The sequence below is a fragment of the Rhinatrema bivittatum genome, chromosome 12, assembly GCF_901001135.1.
Source record: "Rhinatrema bivittatum chromosome 12, aRhiBiv1.1, whole genome shotgun sequence".
NCBI lineage: Eukaryota > Metazoa > Chordata > Amphibia > Gymnophiona > Rhinatrematidae > Rhinatrema > Rhinatrema bivittatum.
The window spans coordinates 75,026,864-75,050,380 of NC_042626.1; the positions used below are offsets into that span (position 1 = coordinate 75,026,864).

Sequence of the window (23,517 nt, forward strand, 5' to 3'; positions counted from 1 at the left end):
TTTTCTAACAATTTTTCTCATTTTATCAAAGTTTCCCTTTTGAAAGTTTAGCACGAGAGCCTTGGATTTGCACACTGTTCCTTTTCCAGTCATTAAATCAAATTTGATCATATTATGATCACTATTGCCAAGCGGCCCAACCACCGTTACCTCTCTCACCAAGTCCTGTGCTCCACTGAGAATTAGATCTAAAATTGCTCCCTCTCTTGTCGGTTCCTGAACCAATTGCTCCATAAAGCTATCATTTATTCCATCCAGGAACGTTATCTCTCTAGCGTGACCCGATGATACATTTACCCAGTCTATATTGGGGTAATTGAAGTCTCCCATTATTACTGCACTACCAATTTGGTTAGCTTCCCTAATTTCTCTTAGCATTTCACTGTCCATCTCACCATCTTGACCAGGTGGACGGTAGTATACCCCTATCACTGTAGTCTTCCCTGATACACAAGGGATTTCTACCCATAAAGATTCAATTTTGTATTTAGTCTCATGCAGGATGTTTATCCTGTTGGACTCTATGCCATCCCGGACATAAAGCGCCACACCTCCTCCCGACTGCTCCTCTCTGTCATTGCGATATAATTTGTACCCCGGTACAGCACTGTCCCATTGGTTATCCTCTTTCCACCATGTCTCTGAGATGCCAATTAAGTCTATGTCATCATTTACTGCTATACATTCTAATTCTCCCATCTTACTTCTTAGACTTCTGGCATTAGCATACAAACATTTCAAAGTTTGTTTTTTGTTTGTATTTTTATTCTGCTTTTTAATTGATAGGGATAAGTTAGAATTTTTTATCTCAGGTGAGTTTTTAGTTACAGGCACTTGGACTACTTTTCTAATTATTGGAACCTCACTGTCGGGATGCCCTAATTCTAATGCATCATTAGTATCCTTTAAAGATACCTCTCTCTGAACCATGAGCTGCTGAGCGACTGTCGGCTTTCCCCTTTGTTCTAGTTTAAAAGCTGCTCTATCTCCTTTTTAAAGGTTAGCGCGAGCAGTCTGGTTCCACCCTGGTTAAGGTGGAGCCCATCCCTTCGGAAGAGACTCCCCCTTCCCCAAAAGGTTCCCCAGTTCCTAACAAAACTGAATCCCTCTTCCTTGCACCATCGTCTCATCCACGCATTGAGACTCCGGAGCTCTGCCTGCCTCTGGTGACCTGCGCGTGGAACAGGGAGCATTTCAGAGAATGCTACCCTGGAGGTTCTGGATTTAATCTTTCTACCTAAGAGCCTAAATTTGGCTTCCAGAACCTCCCTCCCACATTTTCCTATGTCGTTGGTGCCCACATGTACCACGACAGCCGGCTCCTCCCCAGCACTGTCTAAAATCCTATCTAGGTGACGCGTGAGGTCCGCCACCTTCGCACCAGGTAGGCATGTTACCAGGCGATCCTCACGCCCACCCGCCACCCAGCTATCTACATTCCTAATAATCGAATCACCAACTATGACGGCCGACCTAACCCTTCCCTCCTGGGCAGTAGGCCTTGGGGAGATATCCTCAGTGCGAAAGGACAATGCATCACCTAGAGAGCAGGTCCTTGCTACAGGATCCTTTCCTGCTACACCTGGTTGGTGCTCTCCCATTATGAGACCTTCTTCCTCCAAGGCAGCACCAGGGCTGCCAGTCTGAAGTTGGGACTGGACTACTATGTCTCTGAAGGTCTCATCTATATACCTCTCTGTCTCCCTCAGCTCCTCCAGGTCTGCCACTCTAGCCTCCAGAGATCGGACTCGTTCTCTGAGAGCCAGGAGCTCTTTGCATCGCATGCACATGTACAACTTCTCACCGGTGGGTAAAAAGTCATACATGTGACACTCGATGCAAAAGACTGGGAAGCCCCCCTCTTGCTGCTGGACTGCTGCCTTCATCTCAATTTTGATGAAGGCAGCAGTCCATTTTATCAGTTTCCTTTTTGAAAGTTTAGTGTTAGAGCTATAGACTTACATATTTATTTGAAAGTTTAGTGTTAGAGCTATAGACTTACATATTTATTTATTTAAAAACATTTCTATACCGTCGTTAAGTTAAATAACCATCACAACGGTTTACAGAAGGGCACGATAAAGAGAAATATGGGTGGTATAGATTACAAATTACTCGTGTGCCATCATAGTACGGTAACAATTTAAAATAATAAACTAGGTGTGTAAATTAATCCTGATTGTTTGGAACAAATTAGGCAGTTTGATTTTAACATTAATATGCTTTTGTAGGTTACTAAAAACTTCTAGCTTGGTGCATCCTTATCTATCAACTATTTTTCTCCTTCTCTTTATCTTTATAAAATGCTGGTTTAAAAAGCCAGGTTTTCAGATTAGTTTTGAATAATTTCAGATTTGTCTGTAGTCTTATTTCGAGTGGCATGGTATTCCAGAGTACAGGACCAGCCAGTGACAGTGCTCTTTCCACTGTGGATCCATCAGGTCTAGAGGACGCGTATAAAGAGGAGGCAGCAAAACACTGCACGGAGTGGCAGTAGCCACAGAGGCATTCACGGAGCGGAAGGATGGAGGGCTGCCATCTCCCAATTAAAAAAAGAAAAAACAAACAAACAAAAAAAAAACAGGGATGGGTTCATGGGCTATAGGTATTACCAATTATTAGGCTTTTCAATATTTGATGATAGTTAATGTGACTTTCAAGGCATACTTCACTTTCAATGCATATCCAGCATAGCTCCCTGCTTCAACGGCAGGGGAGAAGAAAAACTAGTACTTCACGCATATCTCTGTTTCAATGGCAGAGAGCTATGCTGCCGCTTACCCAACTAATCAAACTTAACATTTCACTTGGAAGCAGCTCCATCACTGCTCTCTACATTAATGGTGGGGGTGAAAGGGAAATAGAACCAAAGCTTACTAAGAGCCAAGAGAAACAGATAAGTATGAGAAAAAAGAAGTGTGAAGCTTGCTGGGCAGACTGGATGGACCGATTGGTCTTTTTCTGCTGTCATTTCTATGTTTCCCTTACTTGCGTGAGATGTGCTGATTTGACAGAGGGGACAGTTAGTAGAGCTTTATTTGCAGATCTCAGGTTTCTTTGTGGTAATGCACGCGCAGTGCCGTGTTAAGCCAGTCGGCTTTATCATCGTGGATTAGTTTATGGATTATACAAAGTGCTTTATATTGTATTCTTTGTTCAATTGGAAGCCAGTGGAGTTCAGCAAGTGTTCCTGTAATATGATCACTCTTTTTTTTGCCAGTCAGAATTCTAGCAGCGGAATTTTGCAATATTTGCAGAGGCCGAATTGTAGATTGAGGTAGCAGGGAGTTACAATAATCTGAGCTTGCAAATATCATTGCTTGTATAACTGTGCAAAAATTGTTAATCGTTAGTAGAGGTTTTAGTCTTCTCAGGATCATTAATTTTGCATAACCTTCTTTTATTTTCTGTGAGATGTGTTGTTTCATGTTTAGCTCAGGGTCAATTATTACTCCTAGATTCCTAACTTTTATTGCTAACTCAGCGGTTTGAATATTTTTGATTGTGAATGTTGGTTGTGTGTGGTGTGTGTTTTTACATTCAAGGTGTAAGAATTCAATTTTGTCAATGTTTATTACCAGTTCCATCTGGTTTAGGAGCTGTTTGATTATTTCTAGATACATATTGGCTAGTTTCATTGTTTCTTCGATGGTGTTTGGAATGGGTAACAGTAATTGTATATCATCTGCGTAAATGTAGTGTATGATTCCCAGTCCTGCTAGTAAATGACATACTGGGAGGAGGTAAATGTTAAAGAGTGTTGCAGATAGGGCTGATCCCTGTGGGACACCAATTAGCAGTGTGACTTTGTCTGAAAGTGCATTTTTGATTTGTACTTGGAAACATCTATTGTTTAAGTATGACTCAAACCATTTTATTGTTTTATTAGTGAGTCCTATTTCTTTCAGTCTATTGATTAGTATTCTGTGGTTTACAGTGTCAAATGCTGCAGAGAGATCTAATAGAACCAGAATGTATTGTGTTCCTGTATCGAATCCTCTTAAGATATTGTCTGATAGAGCTAATAGCAACATTTTTGTACTGTAGTGTTTGCGGAATCCATGTTGTGCTGGGTATAGTATGTTGTTATTTTCAAGGTGGTTTGATAGTTGTTTTTGAACTGATTTTTCGATTAGTTTGGCTATTAGGGGTAAGTTGGAGACTGGTCTGTAGTTGCTAAGATTTAAGGGGTCAAGGTTCTTTTTCTTAATAATTGGTTTAAATACGGCTCCTTTCAAGGTATCCGGCATTACTCCTTCATCTAGTGATATTGTCGCCCTTTCAGTCATTGCTTCAAATTTGATCATGTTATGATCACTATTGTCACCGTTACCTCTCTCACCAAATCCTGCTTTTTACTAAAAATTAGATCTAAAATAGCTCCCTCTCTCATTGGTTCCTGAACCAATTGCTCCATTAAGCAATAATTTATTCCATCCAGGAACTTTATCTCTCTAGCATATCCCAGTCAATATTGAGGTAATTGAAATCTCCATTACTGCACGGCCAAATTGGTTAGGTTCCCTGACCTCTCTTAGCATTTCATTGTCCATCTCATTTTGGCCAGGTGGACGGTAGTATACTCCTATCACTATACTCTTACCCAACACACAAGGAATTTCTACCCATAAAGATTCTATTGAACATTTAGTCTCTTGTAGGATCTTTATCCTGTTGGACTCTATACCTTCCTGGACATAAAGTGTCACACTCCCACCTAGTTGATCCTCCCTATTATTGTGATATAATTTGTACCCTGATATGGCACTGTCCCATTTGTTATCCTCCTTCCACCAGATGCCAATTAAGTCATCTCATCATTCACTGTTATAAACTCTCTCCCATCTTACTTATTAGACTTCTGGCATTGGCATACGGGCATTTCAAAGTGCGTTTTTTGTTTGTATTAACAGCCTGCTTAGATAATTTGCAATCATTTAGCTCAGGTGATTATTTACTTATAGGCACATGGACTATTTTGGCTTTTCCACACCCCAATGTGAAAAAAAACCAAAAACATACTGAAACTTCATTGCTGACTTTCTCTTACCAGCAGCAGGTCTGCCATATCTCTTCTCCCTATCTCATCATCTCCAGCTTTTAAGCAAGTCAACACAGACTCTGCCCTTTCAACCTCTCCACCCCCAGCAGTTAATTCCATTGCTTTTAGCCTAATCCATTTATAAGACCCACCCTCTGGGTTTGAGGGACTGAGGCCTGGCACACTTCAGAACCGGGCAGACGGGGCTGGGCTGGAATTAGCAGAGGAGATCTGGCAAATGGGGCAGCAGAAAGTTAATGGAGGGGGAGGGGATGCGGGTGGCGTTGATAGCAGGAATTAATGTGCAGACCTGCAGACGTTTATCTTTCTCACATGCTCTCAGGCAGCTTTCAACTCCCTCTCCTGATCATAAATTATGTCAGCAAAATATCATTAAGTATGAAAAATCTGCAGATGCTGGGTGGGGTGAGCTGTGGATCTGTGTGTGTGTCTGTCCCTCTGTCATTTTCACTCTGGATATGTGTGTGTGTGTGTCTGTGTGTGTCTGTGTGTGTGTCAATTGCTTTCTCTCTATGGATTATTGCCAGAGGATATGATTAAGGCAGCTAGTGTAGCTGGGTTTAAAAAAAGGTTTGGATAAGTTGTATTTGTATTTTGTATTTATTAAAATGCATTAATCACCCATGCCGAGGCCCTAGGCAATGTACAAAACATGTATACATAATTGTCACAGAAATCCAAACATAGTGCAGAGTAACTAAAATTACAAATACTGAACTGAAACTGCCAATACCACAATCACCATGCCAGCTGTTTCATTCCATACATTTCTGTAAACCGTCAATTACACAAGCGCTAGTCCCAGCAGAAAACATTTCCTGAAGGAGAAGTCCATACACTGCTAGGGAATAGGCACGGCTTATTGCCAGCATTAGTAGCATGGGATCTAAGTAATATTCGGGTATTTGCCAGGTACTTGTGACTTGGATTGGCCACAGTTGGAGACAGGATGCTGGGCTTGATGGACTCTTGGTCTGACCCAGTATGGAATATTTTATGTTCTTATGATCTGTGTCTTTCACTTTCCCTCTGTGGATCTGTGTGCATGTCGCTCACTTTCCTTTTGTGGATCTGTGTGGCATTTTCCCTCTGTGGATGTATGTTGTCTCTCACTTTCTCTTTATGTATGTCTCACTTTCCTTCTGTGGATCTGTGTGTGGCATTTTATCTCTATGGATTAGTGTGTGTGACATTTTCCCTCTTTGTATCTGTGTGTGTGTCTCACTTTCCTTCTGTGGATCTGTGCGTCTCTCTATTTCTGTGAATCTGTGTGACATTTTCCCTCTTTGTATCTGTGTGTGTGTCTCACTTTCCTTCTGTGGATCTGTGTGTCTCTCTATTTCTGTGAATCTGTGTGGCATTTTCCCTCTGTGGATCTGGGTATGTGTGTCTGCATGTATTCGTATCCCTTTCACTGTGGACCTCTGACTATGAGGCTAATGCAATAAGGCACGCTTGACACAATGCACAGTTTAACCCTCAGCTGTGTACGCAAACTTTACTGCCAATGCAGACAAGGAGTTTTGGATACAAAAATTATGCATTTAAGTTAGCTCCCTCTCATGGAAATCCCCTGCTAAGGATGGCATTAGTTATTACCTCTGAAGGTAGAGATGAGCACTGGCTTACCTCCTGCTTTCTTAGCACTGGAAAAGCAAGTTTGCTTACCGAAAATGTGTTTTCCATAGATAACAGAATAAATTAGCCATGCTGTCTGGGACGCCTTCCGGGACGGCCGGGTGGAACTTAACTAAGCAGACAGAGCTGTGCTCTGTGTGAGACTGCGCGTCCTTTCCCGTGTGGCGCCATCTTCTCCTCAGACAATTCCAAAGCAGCTCTGTGAAGCACCAGGTGGAGACTGTCCCGGGAGGCGGTGGTGGGCCAGCATGGCTAATTCATCCTGCTATCTATGGAAAACACCATTTATGGTAAGCAAACTTGCCCCCCCCCCACACACACACACAGATAAGCAGACTGAATCAGCCTTGCTCTCTGGGAGACCCCAGCTGAAGTTGAGAGCACAGCCAGAAGAAGTTTTTGCAGAGAGCTTGGATGGTTTCAAGAAGGCTGAGTCTGACAGGCTGTGCTCAACCTTGTCCATGGCAGCAGACAGTCTCTTTATGTGGTTACCGAATGGAGAATGGACCTTCCCATCACTGCATCAGCCATCAGCAGTAATGAGCCGTGAATGTATGTAGGAAGGACCACATGGCCGCCTTGCAAATGTCCTGGATAGGAACCTCACATATATGGGCTACTGATGCCGCCATCGCTCTGACTTGATGTGCCTTCGGTGATCTGGCTAGACCCTCTGACCTTTTGGCATAATAGTATTGAATGCATTGTGAAATCCAAGTGGAGAGGGTCCTCTTGGAAAACGGCTGACCCGGAGTGTTCAGGTTGAAGGAAACAAACAATTGTGAGGCTCTGGTTCCAGACTGTGTTCTCCACTTATAGTACGCCAAGACTCACTTGCAGCCCAGTGTATGTAGCCACCTCTCCCCCTCATTCTTGTGTGGTTTCGGGAAGAAGGTCGGCAGGCTGATTGTCTGGTTTATGCGGAAAACTACCTTGGGCAGACTGGAAGGGTGGGTCCATAAGGTCACCTTGTCATGATGGAATTCCAGGTATAGCGAATAGTGGACAAGCGCCTGCAGCTCACTGACTCTCCTTGTGGAGGTTAGGGCGACCAAGAATAGCACCTTCCAAGAGAGGTATCTCGGATGAGCTGATTCCAAGGGTTCAAAGGGCAGCAGCATTAGCTGCTCCAGATCGAGACTGAGATCCCATGGGACCAGTGGGTTGTGTAATGGCGGTAGAAGACATAGAATGCCCTTCATGAAGTGAGAGGGGGATGGTTGGAAATTGGCAGTCCTTGGTGAGGGTGGTGATAAGCCGCAATCGTGTTGACATGAACCCTCATCGAAGCCATCGCCAGTCTTGACTGAAACAGGGAGTGGAAGTATGCCAAGAGCCGCTCCAGCGAGCACTAGAAGGGGTCTATTCCTTTGGCTTAACACCAAGTTGCGTATCTCAGCCATTTTCCCTGATAGTTACTCCTGGTGGAGAACTTTCAGGATTATATCAGTACGTCCTGGTCTCCTGAGGGCAGCTGCAGGTGACTCAAGACCACCTTTTCAATCTCCACGCCATGAGGTGACGGGAGGAGTATAACGGATGAAGCAGGGTGCTTCTGTCTTGCGACAGCAGAATTGCACTGTAGCCCAGCGGAATGGGCGGCTCTCTGGAGAGACATACAAAATAGGTGTACCACAGTTGTTTGGGCTACGCTGGAGCGATCAGGATGAGATCCACCAAGTCTACTATACACTTCTCTGTACAGTCCTTGAGAAGTGTATAGTAGACTTGGTGGATTCCTTTACACATACAAGGAGTATGTGTAAAGGAATCCTCCCGACCATGATATGAGGAACGCATCTGGTGCCAGGTGAGTCTGGCTTGGATACACTGAGCAGAACGCTTGCACCTTTCTGTTGTGCTCCATCGTGAAGAGATCTATGCATGGGAGGCCCCTGATCCAGAAGAGGGATTCTGCCACATCTTGGCGAAGTTCCCACTCATGCGGGTGGAAGATCCTGTTTAACTTGTCCACAGCTGAGCTCTCGACCCTGGGTAGGTAGGTCACCTGTAGGATGATTGAGCATTCCTCTGCCCACTCTAGGATAGGTACTGCTTCCCTGCACAACATCCAGGAACCTGACCCTCCTTCCTTGTTTATGTAGAACATTGTGAACTGATTGTCCGTGTGGACCATGACGACTCTTCCCCGCAGGAATCCCTCAAACGTGTGTATTGCATTGCCAATGGCTCGGAGCTCCAGGCGGTTTATCTGCTGAGTCTTCTCCCAGTGGGACCAGAGTCCCTGTGTATGGAAATGATGTAAGTGGGCCTCCCAATCTGTGTTTGAGGCATCCGTTGTGAGAATCAGCTGATGAACCAGGGGGGCACAGTGATACTCCCACCGAGAGGGTTGTGGGGCGTAGCCACCAGTCCAGGTCAGATTTCATGCTGGGGGTCAGACGAACCCGGCAGGACAGCGGTTGAGAGAACTGTGTCCACTGAGACTTGAGGCCCCATTGCAGCCGACAAATGTGCAAACGGGTTGGGGTATGACATAAATGGCCGCCACATGTGACCGAGTAGGGTCAAGAGCTGTCAGGCTGATGTGTGAGCAGGGTCTCTCATCTGTAGAGCTAGGGTGCGCAGCACATGGGCCCTGTTCGCGGGCAGGAAAGCTCATCCCTGAGCTGTATTTATACGGGAACCGATGAACTGCATGTTCTGAGTTGGTTGAAGGCTGGATTTCTCATAGTTGATTATTAAACCCAGTCCTTCTAGGCATTGAATCATTGTGAGTAGGTTGCTTTGCAAGGTGCTGGGATGGGATGCCACCAGTAACCAGTTGTTGAGATATAGAAACAATTGTATTCCCTGTTTCCTGAGGTGGGCCACTGCTACCGCTAGACATTTGATGAAGATTCTCAGGGCAGATGAGAGGCCAAAGGGGAGAACTTTGTATTGGTAGTGACCTGAAAGCACAGGTATCGTCAGGTGCCTAGGGATATGTGAGTAAGTGTCTTTGAGGTCCAGCGAGCACATCCAATCGTTGGGTTGAAGAAGTCTATTACCTGCTATTAATTAAGTTGACTTAGAAAATAGGCACTGCTATTACTAGCAACGGTAACATGGAATAGACTTAATTTTTGGGTACTTGCCAGGTTCTTATGGCCTGGATTGGCCACTGTTGGAAACAGGATGCTAGGCTTGATGGACCCTTGGTCTGACCCAATATGGCATGTTCTTATGTTCTTGAAAGGCAGGATGGACTTGAGAGATGTCATCTTGAATTTCTCCTTGATGAGAAACCTGTTGAGGGCTCTGAAGTCCAAGATGGAGCGCAGTCCTCCTGATATTTTGGGGATGAGGAAGTATTTGGAGTAGAATCCCCAACCCAGCTGTTGTTGCGGTTGCTGAGGTCTTGCCAGGGGAAGGCCAGTAGATGATACACTGAATATGGCCAAAAGGGGCGCCATTGAAAAAGGCTTTCCTACAAGCTGGGTAGTACTTCTTCGATGCCGATTGGTCCATCGGAGATGCTAGAGACAGCACTGCAATGTTCTCCTCCTTCAGCTGCGCCACCATCTCACAGAGCTTATCCTTGAACAGATTATCTGGGAGACAAGGGAGGTCTGCCAACTTCTCATGGACATCCTCGCGAATAGTACTAGCTCTGAGACACGCCATCCTCCAGGCAGCGATGCCTCCTGCCGTGGTGCGAGCCAATGTCTCGAAAGCCTCATAGATTGTTCGCAAGATATGTCGCAAACCTTCCTCCAGGTGATAGAACTGTTGCGGCATGGTGTCCTGTTGTGAGGTGCTGGCGACAAAGGGCTTGAGGGGCTGCAGACACTCATATAGGTATTGGCTAATGTAAAATTGATGCTGTTGGATTTTAGCATTTAGCATCCCTGCCTGGAATGCCCGTCTTCTGAAGTCGTCGAAGTATTTGAAGTCATGCCCTGGATCTGGGACATCGCTTGGGAGGCTAATGTCCTGTGTCCTTCTCCCAGAGGCCGTGTGGGTGGCACTGCCGTCATAATAATGTCTGAGTCAGGGCCTCGGGGCTGGGCTGGCACGCACTCTGACAAAGGGGATGCCTTGTGGCATTTTCGAAGCGGTTCCTGTAGGCATGGTGCCTCTCTTTTGCGCCTGGAAACCGATGACAGATCTGAGAAGACTTGGTCGGAGGAGCGAGAAGATCTTGTGGAACCTATGACCGACACTTGCTCTTCATCGGAAAACACCAGATTTAAGTCTGGGAGATGCCTCCTTGAGGTTCTATCGGTGGGGCCAACTCCTTGGTGGAACCATCCCGGTGGCGAGGCAGGGTGCCTGCGTCGACGCTTCTGTTGACGTGTCAAGTTGACGTATCCTTAAGCTTCGGTTTACTGTGCCAATGCATCGAAGCGCTGAGCGCTGACTCATCCTTATGCTTCAGCTTTGAAACACGCGTGGCATGCCATTTGTGCTAGTTGCCAGGCAACTCATCTGGACAGTGCGACGCATTGGCCACATGCATCGGTTGGCCCATGCCTGGCATGTCAGTGCATCTCCTGTCACTTTTTGCACCAAATACGGGCGCTGTGGGACGGGTTTTTTACCCCATTAGCCTCGTCGCAGTTCTGGGGGTCCCATGGAGGTGGCTCTCTTTGACGTTTTGGTCGGTTCAGTTTGGGCCTCAGTGAGGAGTGGGCTGATAGGCACTCTGAGGCGGGGGCATAGGACCCCAGATTTCTTTCCTTGAGTCTGGCTATCTTGGCAGCGCGCTGCTGCCAAGTCCGGGGGGACATGTGGCCGCAGTCCCGACAGTTGGCCTGATCGTGATCTGGGCCGAGGCACAGATAACAATAATTGTGCCCATCTGTGGCTGACATGATTTTGCCGCACTGGCATAATTTTAATCCTGGTGGCTGCGAAGGCATGTTCAGGAGCCAAAAGGTCAACTTTCTAGCCGGAGAAAACGAGAAGAAAACATGCGATGTGAGGAGAGAAAAAGCTCCGTGTGCAGCCTGCAGTGCGGAAGAAGACTGAGGAGAAGATGGCGCTGTGCGGAAAAGGACGCTCAGTCTCACACAGAGCAAAGCTCTGTCAGCTTAGATAAGCTCCGCCCAGCCATCCCGGGAGACATCCCCAGCCAGCATGGCTAATTCAGCCTGCTTATCTGCAGGAAAAACTTAACTCCTAGTCTGAGGTGGAGTCAAGTTTCCAGGGCTGATGTTAGTCTAGACATAGAAACATAGAAGTTGACGGCAGAAAAAGACCAGATGGCCCATCCAGGCTGCCCCGCAATCTTATTTGAATTGGATTCACAGACCTTTAGTCTGGGCCCTTACTTTATCAGTAGGGTTACATTTTCTCACCCAGTTTCATTAATTTTTTACTGATACCCCCATGTCTCTTAATTTTAGCTCCTTGGGAATCCATCGAGTCCATCCCAAAGTCTCCCTCTTGTTACTGTTACTCCCCATGACTCTGGATCTAGCTCCTTAGGGATCCCCAGAACCTATCCCCGGCCTTTTTGAAGTCCTTTACTGACTTTTTTTCTCACCTTCTGCTCTGGAAGGGCGTTCCAGGCGTCCACTACTCTCTCCGTGAAGAAATATTTCCTGACATTCTGTTTGAGTTTTCCTCCCTGGAGTTTCATATCATGACCCCTTGTTCTCTTTATATCCTTCAAGTGGAAGAGGTTTGTTTTCAGCTGTGGATTGTTTTTACCTTTCAGGGTTCTGAAGGTCCGTATCATGTCCCCTCTGCGCCTCCTCTCTTCCAGGGTGTACATATTTACAGCCTTCAACCTATCCTCAGTCATATGATGGAGGCCTGGTTGCCTTTCTTTGAACCGCCTCCATTCTCTCTCTGTCTCCTTTGAGATGCAGACTCCAGAACTGAACATAGTACTCCAGGTTGGGCCTCACCAAGGACCTGTATAAGGGAATTATCACCTCTTTTTTCCTACTAGATATTCCTCTTTCTGTGCAGCCCAACATTCGTCTGGCTTTAGCTATCGCCTTGTCACACTGTTTTCCTATCTTTAGATCGCTTAGACACTATGACCCCGAGGTCCGTCTCTTCCTCCATACTCATCCAGCCCTTCACCCCCCCAACACACAGAGTTCCTTTGGGTTGCCGCACCCCAGATGCATGACTATAGTGGATGCTGGAGGCCCGGTGCACTGAAAACATTTTTTGTGCACATAAATCTTTCCTTTGCATGCATTTTTTTTAAAACTCCTAATGCATTAGCACAGAGGTGGCCACCTCCAATTCTCAAAAGCCACAAGCAGGCAGGGTTTTCAGATCCACAATGAATATGCATGAAGCAGTGCATGCAAATCTATCTCAAGCATTTTCATTATGGATCTCCTGAAAACTAGGCCTGTTTGTGGCTCTAGAAGATCGAAGTTGGCCACCATTAATTTACTACAGTGGTTCCCAAAACTATCCTGGAGGACCCCCCAGCCAGTCAGGTTTTCAGGATATCTGAAATAAATATTCATGAGGGAGATTTGCATGCACTGCCTCCAGTGTATGCAAAGCTGCACATATCAACATGTTTGGATGCTGCAGAATATAAATGTAACAAATGAATAAATATCCTGAAAACCTGACTGGCTGGGGATCCTTCAGGACAGATTTGGGAACCACTGGCTTACTGCATTAGGAGTAAAAAAAAAAAAAAAAAGAGCCTGTATGTTGAGAAACTGCTGAATTTCAGCGCACAGTTTTAATGCTCAGCTTGTTACATGGGCCCTGGTATGCGTCTGTGTGTCTCGCTTTCAGGCCGATGCAATACAGTGTGCTCAGCTGAGGGCACTGGTTAACCCGTGGTTGGACATGCGTCCACAACCCCTTATGTAATAAGAGGATTAGCGTGTCCAAAACGCGCATCCAACTCCCTGCAAAGCTAATAGCACTCATCACATATACATTCATGTTGATGAAGCGATTAGCTATTACCTCCTGATGCAAAAAAAAAAAAAGTGTGCCCGACGTGCAGATTTTTACCCTTGAAAATGAATGCCTGCCCCAGAGCAGGCGTTAAGTTCTGAGAAGCCCCTAAAGTTGACAGAAAAGCTTTTCTGTAGTTCCTCTGCCTTAATATCTTGGTGGCATTAAGTCAAAGGAACCGAAACAGGAGAATTAAAAAAAAAAGTGTGCCGGTAGTCAGGTCAGGAAAAGGGATGCTCAATTAACGAGCGTCCATTTTCCTAACCTGCTGCTAGCGACCTCTCCTGGGCGCCCGCTGCCGAGGAGGCGCTAGGGGCGCACAGTTTCCCCTAACACCTCCTTTTTATCATGGCAGCCCATTTGCATATTGCATCAGGCGCCCTGGAGAGGTGGATGGGCGCATGTCAGGAGAGTGGGTGCACAATCACGAGCACCCGTTATTCGCGCGCCAATACTGCATCGGCCAGTTTCTGTTCTGAAGAGAAACAGGATCAGAAAAACATGCTCTTTTCTCTGCAGCTGTTGCTGTTGCTCCAGACTTTGATGTGATCAGCAGCAGGAGTTTTGTTAGTTTTACACGTAGCTATTCGCTCAGGATTCCCAAAACTGTACCCGGGCGTGCATTCCCACTGCTTCAGGGCCAGGCCGGTGCCTTACTGGAGCCCGTTCTTTCTCCAGATGTCAGCGCAAAGGTAATAATTTGTCTAGTCCTAACTAGCACTACTGGTGGAAGCGCCTCAGTGCCTTTCATTCAAACTATGCTCAACAATCCTTTACCAACACAGAGAAACTAAACAATGCAGCCACTTCTTGGGTGGAAATGAAGCAACAATTTGCATGCTAGGAAACTGCAAGATGGGAGGAAGAGACTAGAGAGGAGCAAAGAAAAGGTTAAGTCACTTGCTAAAGGTGACAGAGTGATGGGGGTGGGATTAGAACCCAGGTCTCTGGGTATCACTGGTGCAGACTGTGGCTGTGTTCAAGGTTCCAGAACTTTCCTCCTGCCATGCTAGAGATGGATTTAGGAGAAGGCGGGATGGATGGGATACTGTCACTCTGTGAGTTATGCTCCAATCAGATCCTGCCTTAATCTGGTTACAACTGATGGTTCTCGTAAACTTTCCAATCCAATTTGGATTGAAAGAGCCCAACAGCACACTGCAGCCATGAGACAGGGGTGGGGGGAGGAGAGAGAGCAGGCAACAGCTGTGTGCTGACATACAGGGCAGTCTGGGAAACGTCTAACACGTCTCTGCTGGGCTTTTTGGAGCCATCCATGTACACTGCACTATGCAAATCACTCAGGTTAGTGTGATTGAAAGGAGGACATTGCTCCAAGCAGCTCAAGCCGGCAATCAGCTCCAGGGAAGCTGGATTCTGTGGCTATTTTCTTACATCTGCCTTCTGAGTTAGTACTCATCATCTGTGCGCTGGCATAGCAACTCTCTTCCCGTCTGAGCACATTAGATAGTACAATGTGCAGCCAACTCAGGGTGACTGGAGGGCTACCTGTGAAGAGAAGAGACAGGTGGCCAGACCTTCAACAGCAGGGAGCCACTGGAAGGAGGAACTGCAGTACTGGGAAGGAGGAAAGCCTCGTGCTTAGAGCAGGGGGCTATGAGCCATATAAGATACGCGCGTAGCCGCGCTTATCTTATAAAATCCGGGGTCGGCGCACGCAAGGGGGTGCACATTTGTGCAACCTGCGCGCGCTGCCTGTTCCCTCCGCCCTCCCCCCACCTTCCCCTACCTAAACCCCCCCCCCCTTACCTTTGTTGGCAGATTTACGCCTGCTAAAAGCAGATGTAAATCTGTGCGCGCCAGCAGGCTGCTGGCGCGCCATCACCCAACCCAGGGGCTGGACCGGAGGCCTCGACCACGCCCCCAGGCCGGCGCCACGCCCCCAGGCCCGCCCCCAAAACGCTGCGTCGTTTTGGGAACGCCCCCTCCCCGCCCCCTTTACGAAGCCCCGGGACTTACGTGCGTCCCGAGGCTCTGCGCGCGCCGGCGGCCTATGCAAAATAGGTGCGCCGGCGCGCGAGGGCCCTGCGCGCGTAAATCCAGTCGGATTTACGCACGCAGGGCATTTAAAATCCGCCCCTTAGATTGTAAGCCCTGTGGGGCTAGGGAAATCCTACAGTACCTGAATGTAAACCTATGTCGGTATATAAATAATAATAATTTTGGATCCAGTCCAAGAAAAATGTGGGTCTCTGGTTTTAGTTAATTACAGCAGTAACCCAGATTTGGACACTGGTTGATAGCAGAGGGAAAGGGACAGGCAAGGTAGGGACACTCTGTGGAGCCTGGGCCAGCTTCGCTTTCAGATCCTTGTGGGTGACTGTCCATCAGGTCAGTGTGTGAGAAGGATGCACACTCCTAGCAGCAGAACCTTCAGAAGAGCCAACAGGGGGCACTGCCCAGCTCACACTGAAATGCACCTCTCCTCACAGAGAAATCCATTACACACTGCGGCATAACAGAGAAACCCCAAGGCTGAAAGGTAGGTGCTAGCTCTGAGAATAGGGATGTTACAGAGCTCACCCCGGCTCACGCAGTGGCAGAAGCTAGGAGTACTAATTAGTGCTGTTCTTCTGTTTCATCTCAGGCACAAGCTGAAATAAAGGCTCAGTTGCCTGTACCCTCCCTTCCCTAGAACCTCAGCTGCTCCCCTCAGACTGCAGGGAATACAAACCCAATGGTAAGGTCACAAATGCCAACTGTCCAGAGTCTTGCCAGTCACAGAGTCACGCAGTGTACAGGAACCTGGCAGAGGCAGAGCACATTCTCAAGCAGCCCTCTAAAATAGAAACAGCAGGGGGGCTGTATAAATAATCCCCAGAGGCAGAGCGAAGAGACCAGCAAGGGGACAGAAAGAGGAGCGAGGGCAGAGAGGAAGAGAGAGACAGACAGCTCACAGCAGCAGAGAGAGACTGGCAGCTCAGAGCAAGGAAGAGAGAAGCAATGAAGGGTGCAGAGCCCATGAATGCAGCAGAGTTCACCTGTCACTGGAGAGAGGATAACGCAGCCAGGAAGGAGCATTTCTCAGCAGACTGGAAGGATTTTCCTCTCTCCTCCAGACCTGAGCAGGGGTGAGTACATCCCTTCACTACATTTAAAAATCAGTGTTACTTGTCCTAGTTTGTTGTCCATCCCCCTCTGCGTCTGTCTCCTAGTAATGGCTCGGTCCCCCTCAGCAGCTGAGTGACCCTGTGATCTCCCTTTCACATTCTCTGCTGCTGGATGGAGAAGCAGGCAGGATTGGGGTTCGGTAGGGATAGAGTGGGCTCTCCCATAGCCATGTCTCATGCTGGTTGTGGGATGTTTCCTGGTGGGCTTAATGGTGAACTGGGAAGATGAGTTTGACACTGCACTGCCTGCTGGAGCCTCTAATGTTTGCTGCTCTCTGATCTCCCCACAGCTGCTCTTTCAGGGAAGCTGATGATAGCCAGCGGGAGACCTATAGCCAGCAGCGCCAGACCCAGTTCCTGGTGCAGAGATCCCCCTGGAACATCATGAAGATGGGCCGCCTGGGAGACAGGACCACCGAGTACCACCTGCCCTACCAGAGGTCGCTGCCTGTGCCCATCTTCAAACCTGTGGACCTCAGCACCAAGGTGGAGAGGGTGGGCATCCCACCAGAGCTGCCTGGCAGGGTAGAGTTCAATAGGGCCCTGAGCAATCCAAGGGCCAATGGGCTGTGCCAGGACAAGAAGATGATCTCTGACATCAAGAAGGAGCTACCCCCAGTCATGCAGCCGGTCCGACTGGAGTTTGGGAAGTCAGGACTAGTGAGGTCCCTCTCCAGGTCCACCTCTCTAGAGGTCCAGAGAGGCTGAAGGGGGCCACAAGCTCATAAGGACCTTTGCTGGAGACTGGGGTTTTACATGAGTTACACATATGTCATATAAATGCAGCTGTTCTGTACCAGCCTGACACAGAAGGGTAGGGTATTCCAGCAGGCAGGAATGTTCTGTATCCCTCAGGTTTTGGAGTCTCTAGTAAGTGAACATTTTGTGACTCTGGCAGAAGAGGGTGGCGTCTTTGATGACTTGTTAGAAGATTGATTGTCTTCAGCGATGATGTTACCCTCACATCATGCAACAGGACTGCCTGCAGGGCCTTGGGGGACACAGGAAGCATACTATATTGGGGTGGCACTTTAATAAATTCAAATAAAGTCAATTTCATGAGCACTGGAATCTAAGAGTGAGGAAAAAGCCTCTTTTCCCAATGCATAGGTAGGACTGCAAGTCCCAGAATGCTGAGTGAATGTAACTGGGATGTACCTGTGATGAGTACCCACGTGGCCATTCAAACTCTGATTAGGAACATTTCTTACCCAGCTAATGGGCTCTGCTTAGCCTGATCTCGGTGTCGCTGCCGAGAGCTCATCTCGAGGTGGTGGAACTTGTTAGGAAAAGAATAACAAATCAAACAGATGATGTTCTTCTGTCATTACACAAACTCCCGGTGTCCCTGCCGCGATCTCCCTCTCGCAGCAGCATGCCCACCACATCCATGTACGTACACACACACATCTGTGCCGAGGGCGGGCACAGCCCCTCGCATGCCACCTTACAGACACGGAAGAATTTCTGCCCGTCAGCTTTTCAGTAAGAAAACTGGAAGGGGTCAGCGACAAACAGACTGGGGCCCAGATAACCCGAAGCTCTGCCTCAGTGACATCACTCGCCGTGGTACTGGCTACCCTCCGTCATCCCCCCAGAACTAAAAGCTAGTTGAATATGACTGAGAGGGACAGAAGCAATTAGTACACACCACCCCAGTCCCAATAGGCCAGACAGACCCATGGACACAGTGCTCTCTCCTATTCCTCATACTTAATTTACCAAGTATGCTTTCCCTGTAATTCTAGTTTATAATAATTTCCTCCCAGGCCTTCTAGTTTAAAATAATTATTAAAAAAAACAACCCAATCCATTCTGGACTTGCCTCTGTACAGTGCTGAGGTGACCTTGGATCTTACACTGGGAGAGAGGGGTTTACAGAGTCACAGCACCCAGCTATAAGGCCCCTCCTCCCCTACAATTCATTTATATTTCTACTCCCTCAAAAGTATCATCAGGTCTTGCTCGTCTCCAGGCCACCCCTCCCAAGCTTGACCCAAGTCTCTAACCTCAACTCTCCCTCCTGCACCAAGGAGCCCAACACGGGCAGAGAAGCGAGAAATGTCCATGCCAGGCAGCACATGGAAGGGATTTAACTTCTTTATCAAATATCAGGACTTTGCTGGCAGCCAGGAAGAGAGATTTCCTGGAACAGTTAAATCCCCCCAGGGTTAGCAGGATCAGGCAGGCTGGAGTAAGGTAATCCTGTTTTGATTAAAGGGCAGGCTGCAATAGCTGAGGGGGGGCTACCTGGGGATTTACTGTTACTCTGGCTGACTCCCTAGCAGTGTTTACTCTTCCAAACCAGCAATGGAAATATGTAAAAACCGAATTCAGTGTGGAGAAGGGCAGCCAACGGTGAATGAGGAGAAAAGGCAGATCCTTGTCACCTTAAATGACTTCATATTTCAGAGAGTGAAAAGCGCTGCTGCATTACCAAGGAAGGTCTGGGTTTAGGTGGCCCAGTAGTTGCTAAATAGCTTTATCAATACCCCGTTCATCTCTGGGCTCTGGTTAACAGCATAATGAAGAGAAAGCTGGGGATGTGCGTTCAGCTGTTACGTTTGTGCTGCACAGCCAGGAGAGAGGTGCGCGCTGTCAGTACTGAAACAGCAGGGGGTGCTGCAGGCAGAAACGAGGTGCAGGGGGCAGAACTGTGTGCGGGGTGCTAGTACTTCAGGCAGATCTATGTGGGAGGGTATGGGTACTGGAACAGCAGAGGATAGGACTGAGAAGCAGGAACAGACCCGAGTATCTAGATCTTAACACTGGAACATCGAACGTGAATTAAGGCATAGATAATATTTTGAAATAGCAGGAGTCCATGCGACATATGGCTCATGTATTTGAAATCCTGCACTGTATATTTAGACATATTGTAACGTGTGACACTTCCAAGCATCGGAGATTTAGCATGTGTTGATTTGGCCATTCCCTACTGTTTGTTTTTATTTATTCCTTCCTCCAGGCGCTTGAAATTTAATCTTCTGCCGTGGTCTATATTAAGTCAAGTCCTAGTTATAGCTGTATCTTTTCCCTCTGACATTATTTACAAAGCACTACTGGGAACTTGGGGGCTTATCTTGTAAGTAATTTACCTTTTGCAGAAGGATGCAGCAGAAGCTGGAAGGCCCATGAAAAGAGGGAGACAGAGCTCCAACAGCAGCAGCCTCCTAATGAGGAGAGCGCCCATGTTCCAACCTATAAGCCTACCAAATCCCCTCCCTCCTCTCTTATGCAGTTGTCACAGCTTCTGGTCTCATTTACCTGGAAACGTTAAAAAAATAGTGAGGCTCAAAGGGCGGCCATCTTGAATGCCAGCAGCTTCAGGCTCCCATGATGCACGTGGAGCACTAATGTCACAGTGCCCAGCAGCTCCTTTCACTTCCTCCGGCGCGTTCATGCTGCTTTCTAGGGGCTGGAGAGCCCCTTCCGCTTCCCTTCAGCCAATGGGAACAGTTCTGCTGCAGTGGTGGGGGCGGAGCATTTTCGTAAAGCTCCTCCCCAATTTCCTATTACAAGGTGATCTGGGTGGGGTGGATGATATCATCAGTACGCGAGAGCAGGGCTTTTGTTTGTGCGAGCGGAGCCAGAGCTGCTTTTATTTTAATGTTTTAAAACGAGAATGAGATTTTCCTGCTGTGGGCGGTGCTAAAAAGCCAGAAAAGCTGTTGAGAAAGTGGAAGGAAGGCCAAGATGCTCCCCACCTCTCCCGCATCCTATAGGGATTTCAAACCCTTTCCCATCCCCAACCAGCCAACCTCTCAATACATTGCACATGTCAGCGTTTCACCATTAATCACCAGCCGCAGTCAAGGACTCTAAATATTTTATTACAATACAAATAAAAATAATGATCTTTTTATTTGTACAAAATAGAAAAATAACTTTTCTGTCTAAACAGTAAGTGCACTCCGTGGTCATTACGAGCCACTGCACAGCCTCATAGTAATCATAGAGCGTAGACAAGCATTGCCTCCTCTCTCTCTCGCCCAACACCATGCTTGGAAGCCCAGGATGCCCATTTCAGCTTGGTGGGGACTTAGCACAGCATTCCCAGTCTGATCCTGGGGAAGTGGGAGCGGGGGATATTCGTCTAACTTCTGTCGCCCTCCCTACACCGAAATCTTCTCCAGCATGAGTCAGGGGACGGAGGCTCTAAAGGTTGGAACCTTACTGCACAGCTACCAAGTGACTCAGTGCGAGAAGGATGCCGGGGTCCTGAACATCCTGATGCACCATGGGATGTGTAGTTCCTGCTAGATCAGCCAGACAACTACCAGAATAGTCTAATCTTGTCAGCACTTCCACTGATGCCAGGATACTTGTGCCCCTTTGAAAGGGAGACTTTGCTTCTCCTCACCCTTCAATACTTACACCTCTTTCCAAGTAATCAGGCTTCACCATTTCTCTCCAGCTCAGCCGCCAATCATTCACTTTCCTGTAACTCACTTGCACTCCTCTCATGAGTCCCTGCCCTACGTCCCCGCACCTGTCTTACAGGACATGCCTGACATAAGGGCCCTCGCACCTGCACGTCTAGGATGGGAGACACCCAAACTGCCTCCTCCCTGGGCTTGCTGCAGAGCCACCCTCTCAACTTCTCTCGTACACTCCTGTGAAAACAAGGCCTCACTTATCTGAGCATTAAATATAACCATACATATTTCTTCTTTCTCCTCGCAAAAGCTTCCTTTCCCAAGTCTGAAGAAGTTGCATTTCCCTTTTGATGCTTCGGGGATGAGAATAGTCATCCACTCGGATCATTCACTACAGCAGAGTCTTGTTTTGTTTTAACATTAAAAATCTCAAACGTTCAATCCATTGCCCCTACCTGGAATAGTCTTAACTAGTTATTCTCCTCACAGTTCCATGGGACAGGGGCACCCCACTGAATGGTGCACATATATCCGACACCTTTCAGTAATAATTTGGAGGGGACCTTTACAGAGCATGTACTGAACACATTAGTATGATAAGTCTCCCCCTCCCAGGCGTATTTTGGGGTGGGGAGAGTTGCCCCGTTACACTGTGGCACAGGGTGCATGGGAAAGAGAGAGAGCTCTCTCTCTGACACATGCATAGCCTTTGGCTCCTCTACCGTGCAGCGTTTTGATGGCCAAAAGCTCTCTAGCTGACAGGCATCCACAGCTACCACTCCACTGTTTGCCAGAACTGGCTACATGAGAGGCCACTCCTAACGCATTACAAACACAAACACCTTACTGTCCAGGGCACCTAGCTTTCTAGGCAGACTAGCCAGAGCGATGCATAACTAATTGATAAGGGATCTTCAGAGGCAGAAGATGGCCCCGCCTCAGCCTCTCTGGGCTTCATGAGACATGGACCTGGAGAGGGACCTCGGTAGTTCTGAATTCCCAAACTCCAGTCGGACCGGCTGCATGACTGGGGGTAGCTCCATCTTGATCTCAGAGATCATCTTCTTGTCCTGGCACAGCCCATTGTTTCCAGGGTTGCTTAGGGCCCTCTCAAACTCCATCATGCCACGCAGCTCTGGTGGGGTGCCCACCCTCTCCACCTTGGTGCTGAGGTCCATGGGTTTGAAGATGGGCACAGGCAGCGATCTCTGGTAGGGCAGGTGGTACTCGGTGGTCCTGTCTCCCAGGCGGCCCATCTTCATGATGTTCCAGGGGGATCTCTGCACCAGGAACTGGGTCTGGCGCTGCTGGCTATAGGTCTCCCGCTGGAGATCATTAACTTCCCTGAGAGAGCAGCTGTGGGGAGATCAGAGAGCAGCAAACATTAGAGGCTCCAGCAGGCAGTGCAGTGTCAAACTCATCTTCCCAGCTCACCATTAAGCCCACCAGGAAACATCCCACAACCAGCATGAGACATGGCTATGGGAGAGCCCACTCTATCCCTACCGAACCCCAATCCTGCCTGCTTCTCCATCCAGCAGCAGAGAATGTGAAAGGGAGATCACAGGGTCACTCAGCTGCTGAGGGGGACCGAGCCATTACTAGGAGACAGACGCAGAGGGGGATGGACAACAAACTAGGACAAGTAACACTGATTTTTAAATGTAGTGAAGGGATGTACTCACCCCTGCTCAGGTCTGGAGGAGAGAGACAGGTCTTTCCATTCTGCTGAGAAATGCTCCTTCCTGGCCGTGTTATCCTCTCTCCAGTGACAGCTCAGCTCTGCTGCGCTCACGGTCCCTGCACTCTTCATCACCACACTTCTCCCGTACATCTTTGTCACTCTGTCTAACTTTTCCTCTCCTCTCCTAGGTTCACTTGCACTAGCGAGACTGTGCTCTTGGGATCTGAGGCTTCAGCACCTGTGAGCTCAAAGCTCTGACGGTTTTTCCTCTCTCTATTACTCTGGGCTTCCTGCCCAGCCGTGTGGGGATTTATATGAGGTATCTGCTGCTATTTTTGGTGCTATGTCGTAAGGAACTATATCTGCTCTGGGCACTCATGCCCCCTCCTGGAGGAAGCATGCAGTCAGAATGTGGCTCTGGAACAGCTTTAGACTTTCTGAGCTCATCACACATTACAGCATCACCGTGTTCAGGATCCAGTGACCCTCCAGGCTCCACTCTGTAGCTTCCAGAGTCCCCACTCTTACATGGACTCTTTTTTTTTTGCCAGGCCCTGCAATGCCCGACTGTTGTTTTGAAGCATGTTTTAAGTTCCTGAGGAAATGCTTATGCCCCACACCCCCCTGATCAAACATTCACACAAGTAAGGGTGAAAAGTGAGACGCTGAAGGGCCTCTGAAGACTGCATCACTGCTACTTTAAGTGCAGTGATGCAGTGTGCTCGCTAAGAT

The 23,517-nt window shown here is 47.8% G+C and overlaps 3 protein-coding genes across 3 annotated transcripts in view; 1 reads left to right on the forward strand and 2 right to left on the reverse strand.

Annotated features, from left to right (window-relative positions):
• The window catches only part of PNMT (phenylethanolamine N-methyltransferase), a 39,821-nt gene extending 19,635 nt beyond the window's left edge, over positions 1-20,186 (reverse strand). The window contains exon 1 of the mRNA XM_029573379.1: positions 19,990-20,186. Within this exon, the coding sequence (XP_029429239.1) occupies positions 19,990-20,125 (136 nt within the window). The 5' untranslated portion in view covers positions 20,126-20,186. The remainder of the gene's footprint in view (positions 1-19,989) is intronic.
• LOC115074162 (telethonin-like) lies at positions 16,428-17,793 on the forward strand. The gene is made up of 2 exons (XM_029573381.1): positions 16,428-16,683; positions 17,013-17,793. The coding sequence occupies exons 1-2, from the start codon at positions 16,556-16,558 to the stop codon at positions 17,428-17,430; spliced, it is 546 nt and encodes a 181-aa protein (XP_029429241.1). The 5' UTR covers positions 16,428-16,555; the 3' UTR covers positions 17,431-17,793.
• A 348-nt stretch (positions 20,187-20,534) lies between the features above and the next one.
• Positions 20,535-23,081, reverse strand: LOC115074161 (telethonin-like). Its single transcript, XM_029573380.1, has 2 exons — positions 22,787-23,081; positions 20,535-22,457 (listed from the first exon to the last, which is right to left on the reverse strand). The coding sequence occupies exons 1-2, from the start codon at positions 22,933-22,935 to the stop codon at positions 22,040-22,042; spliced, it is 567 nt and encodes a 188-aa protein (XP_029429240.1). The 5' UTR covers positions 22,936-23,081; the 3' UTR covers positions 20,535-22,039.
• Positions 23,082-23,517: the final 436 nt, after the last annotated feature.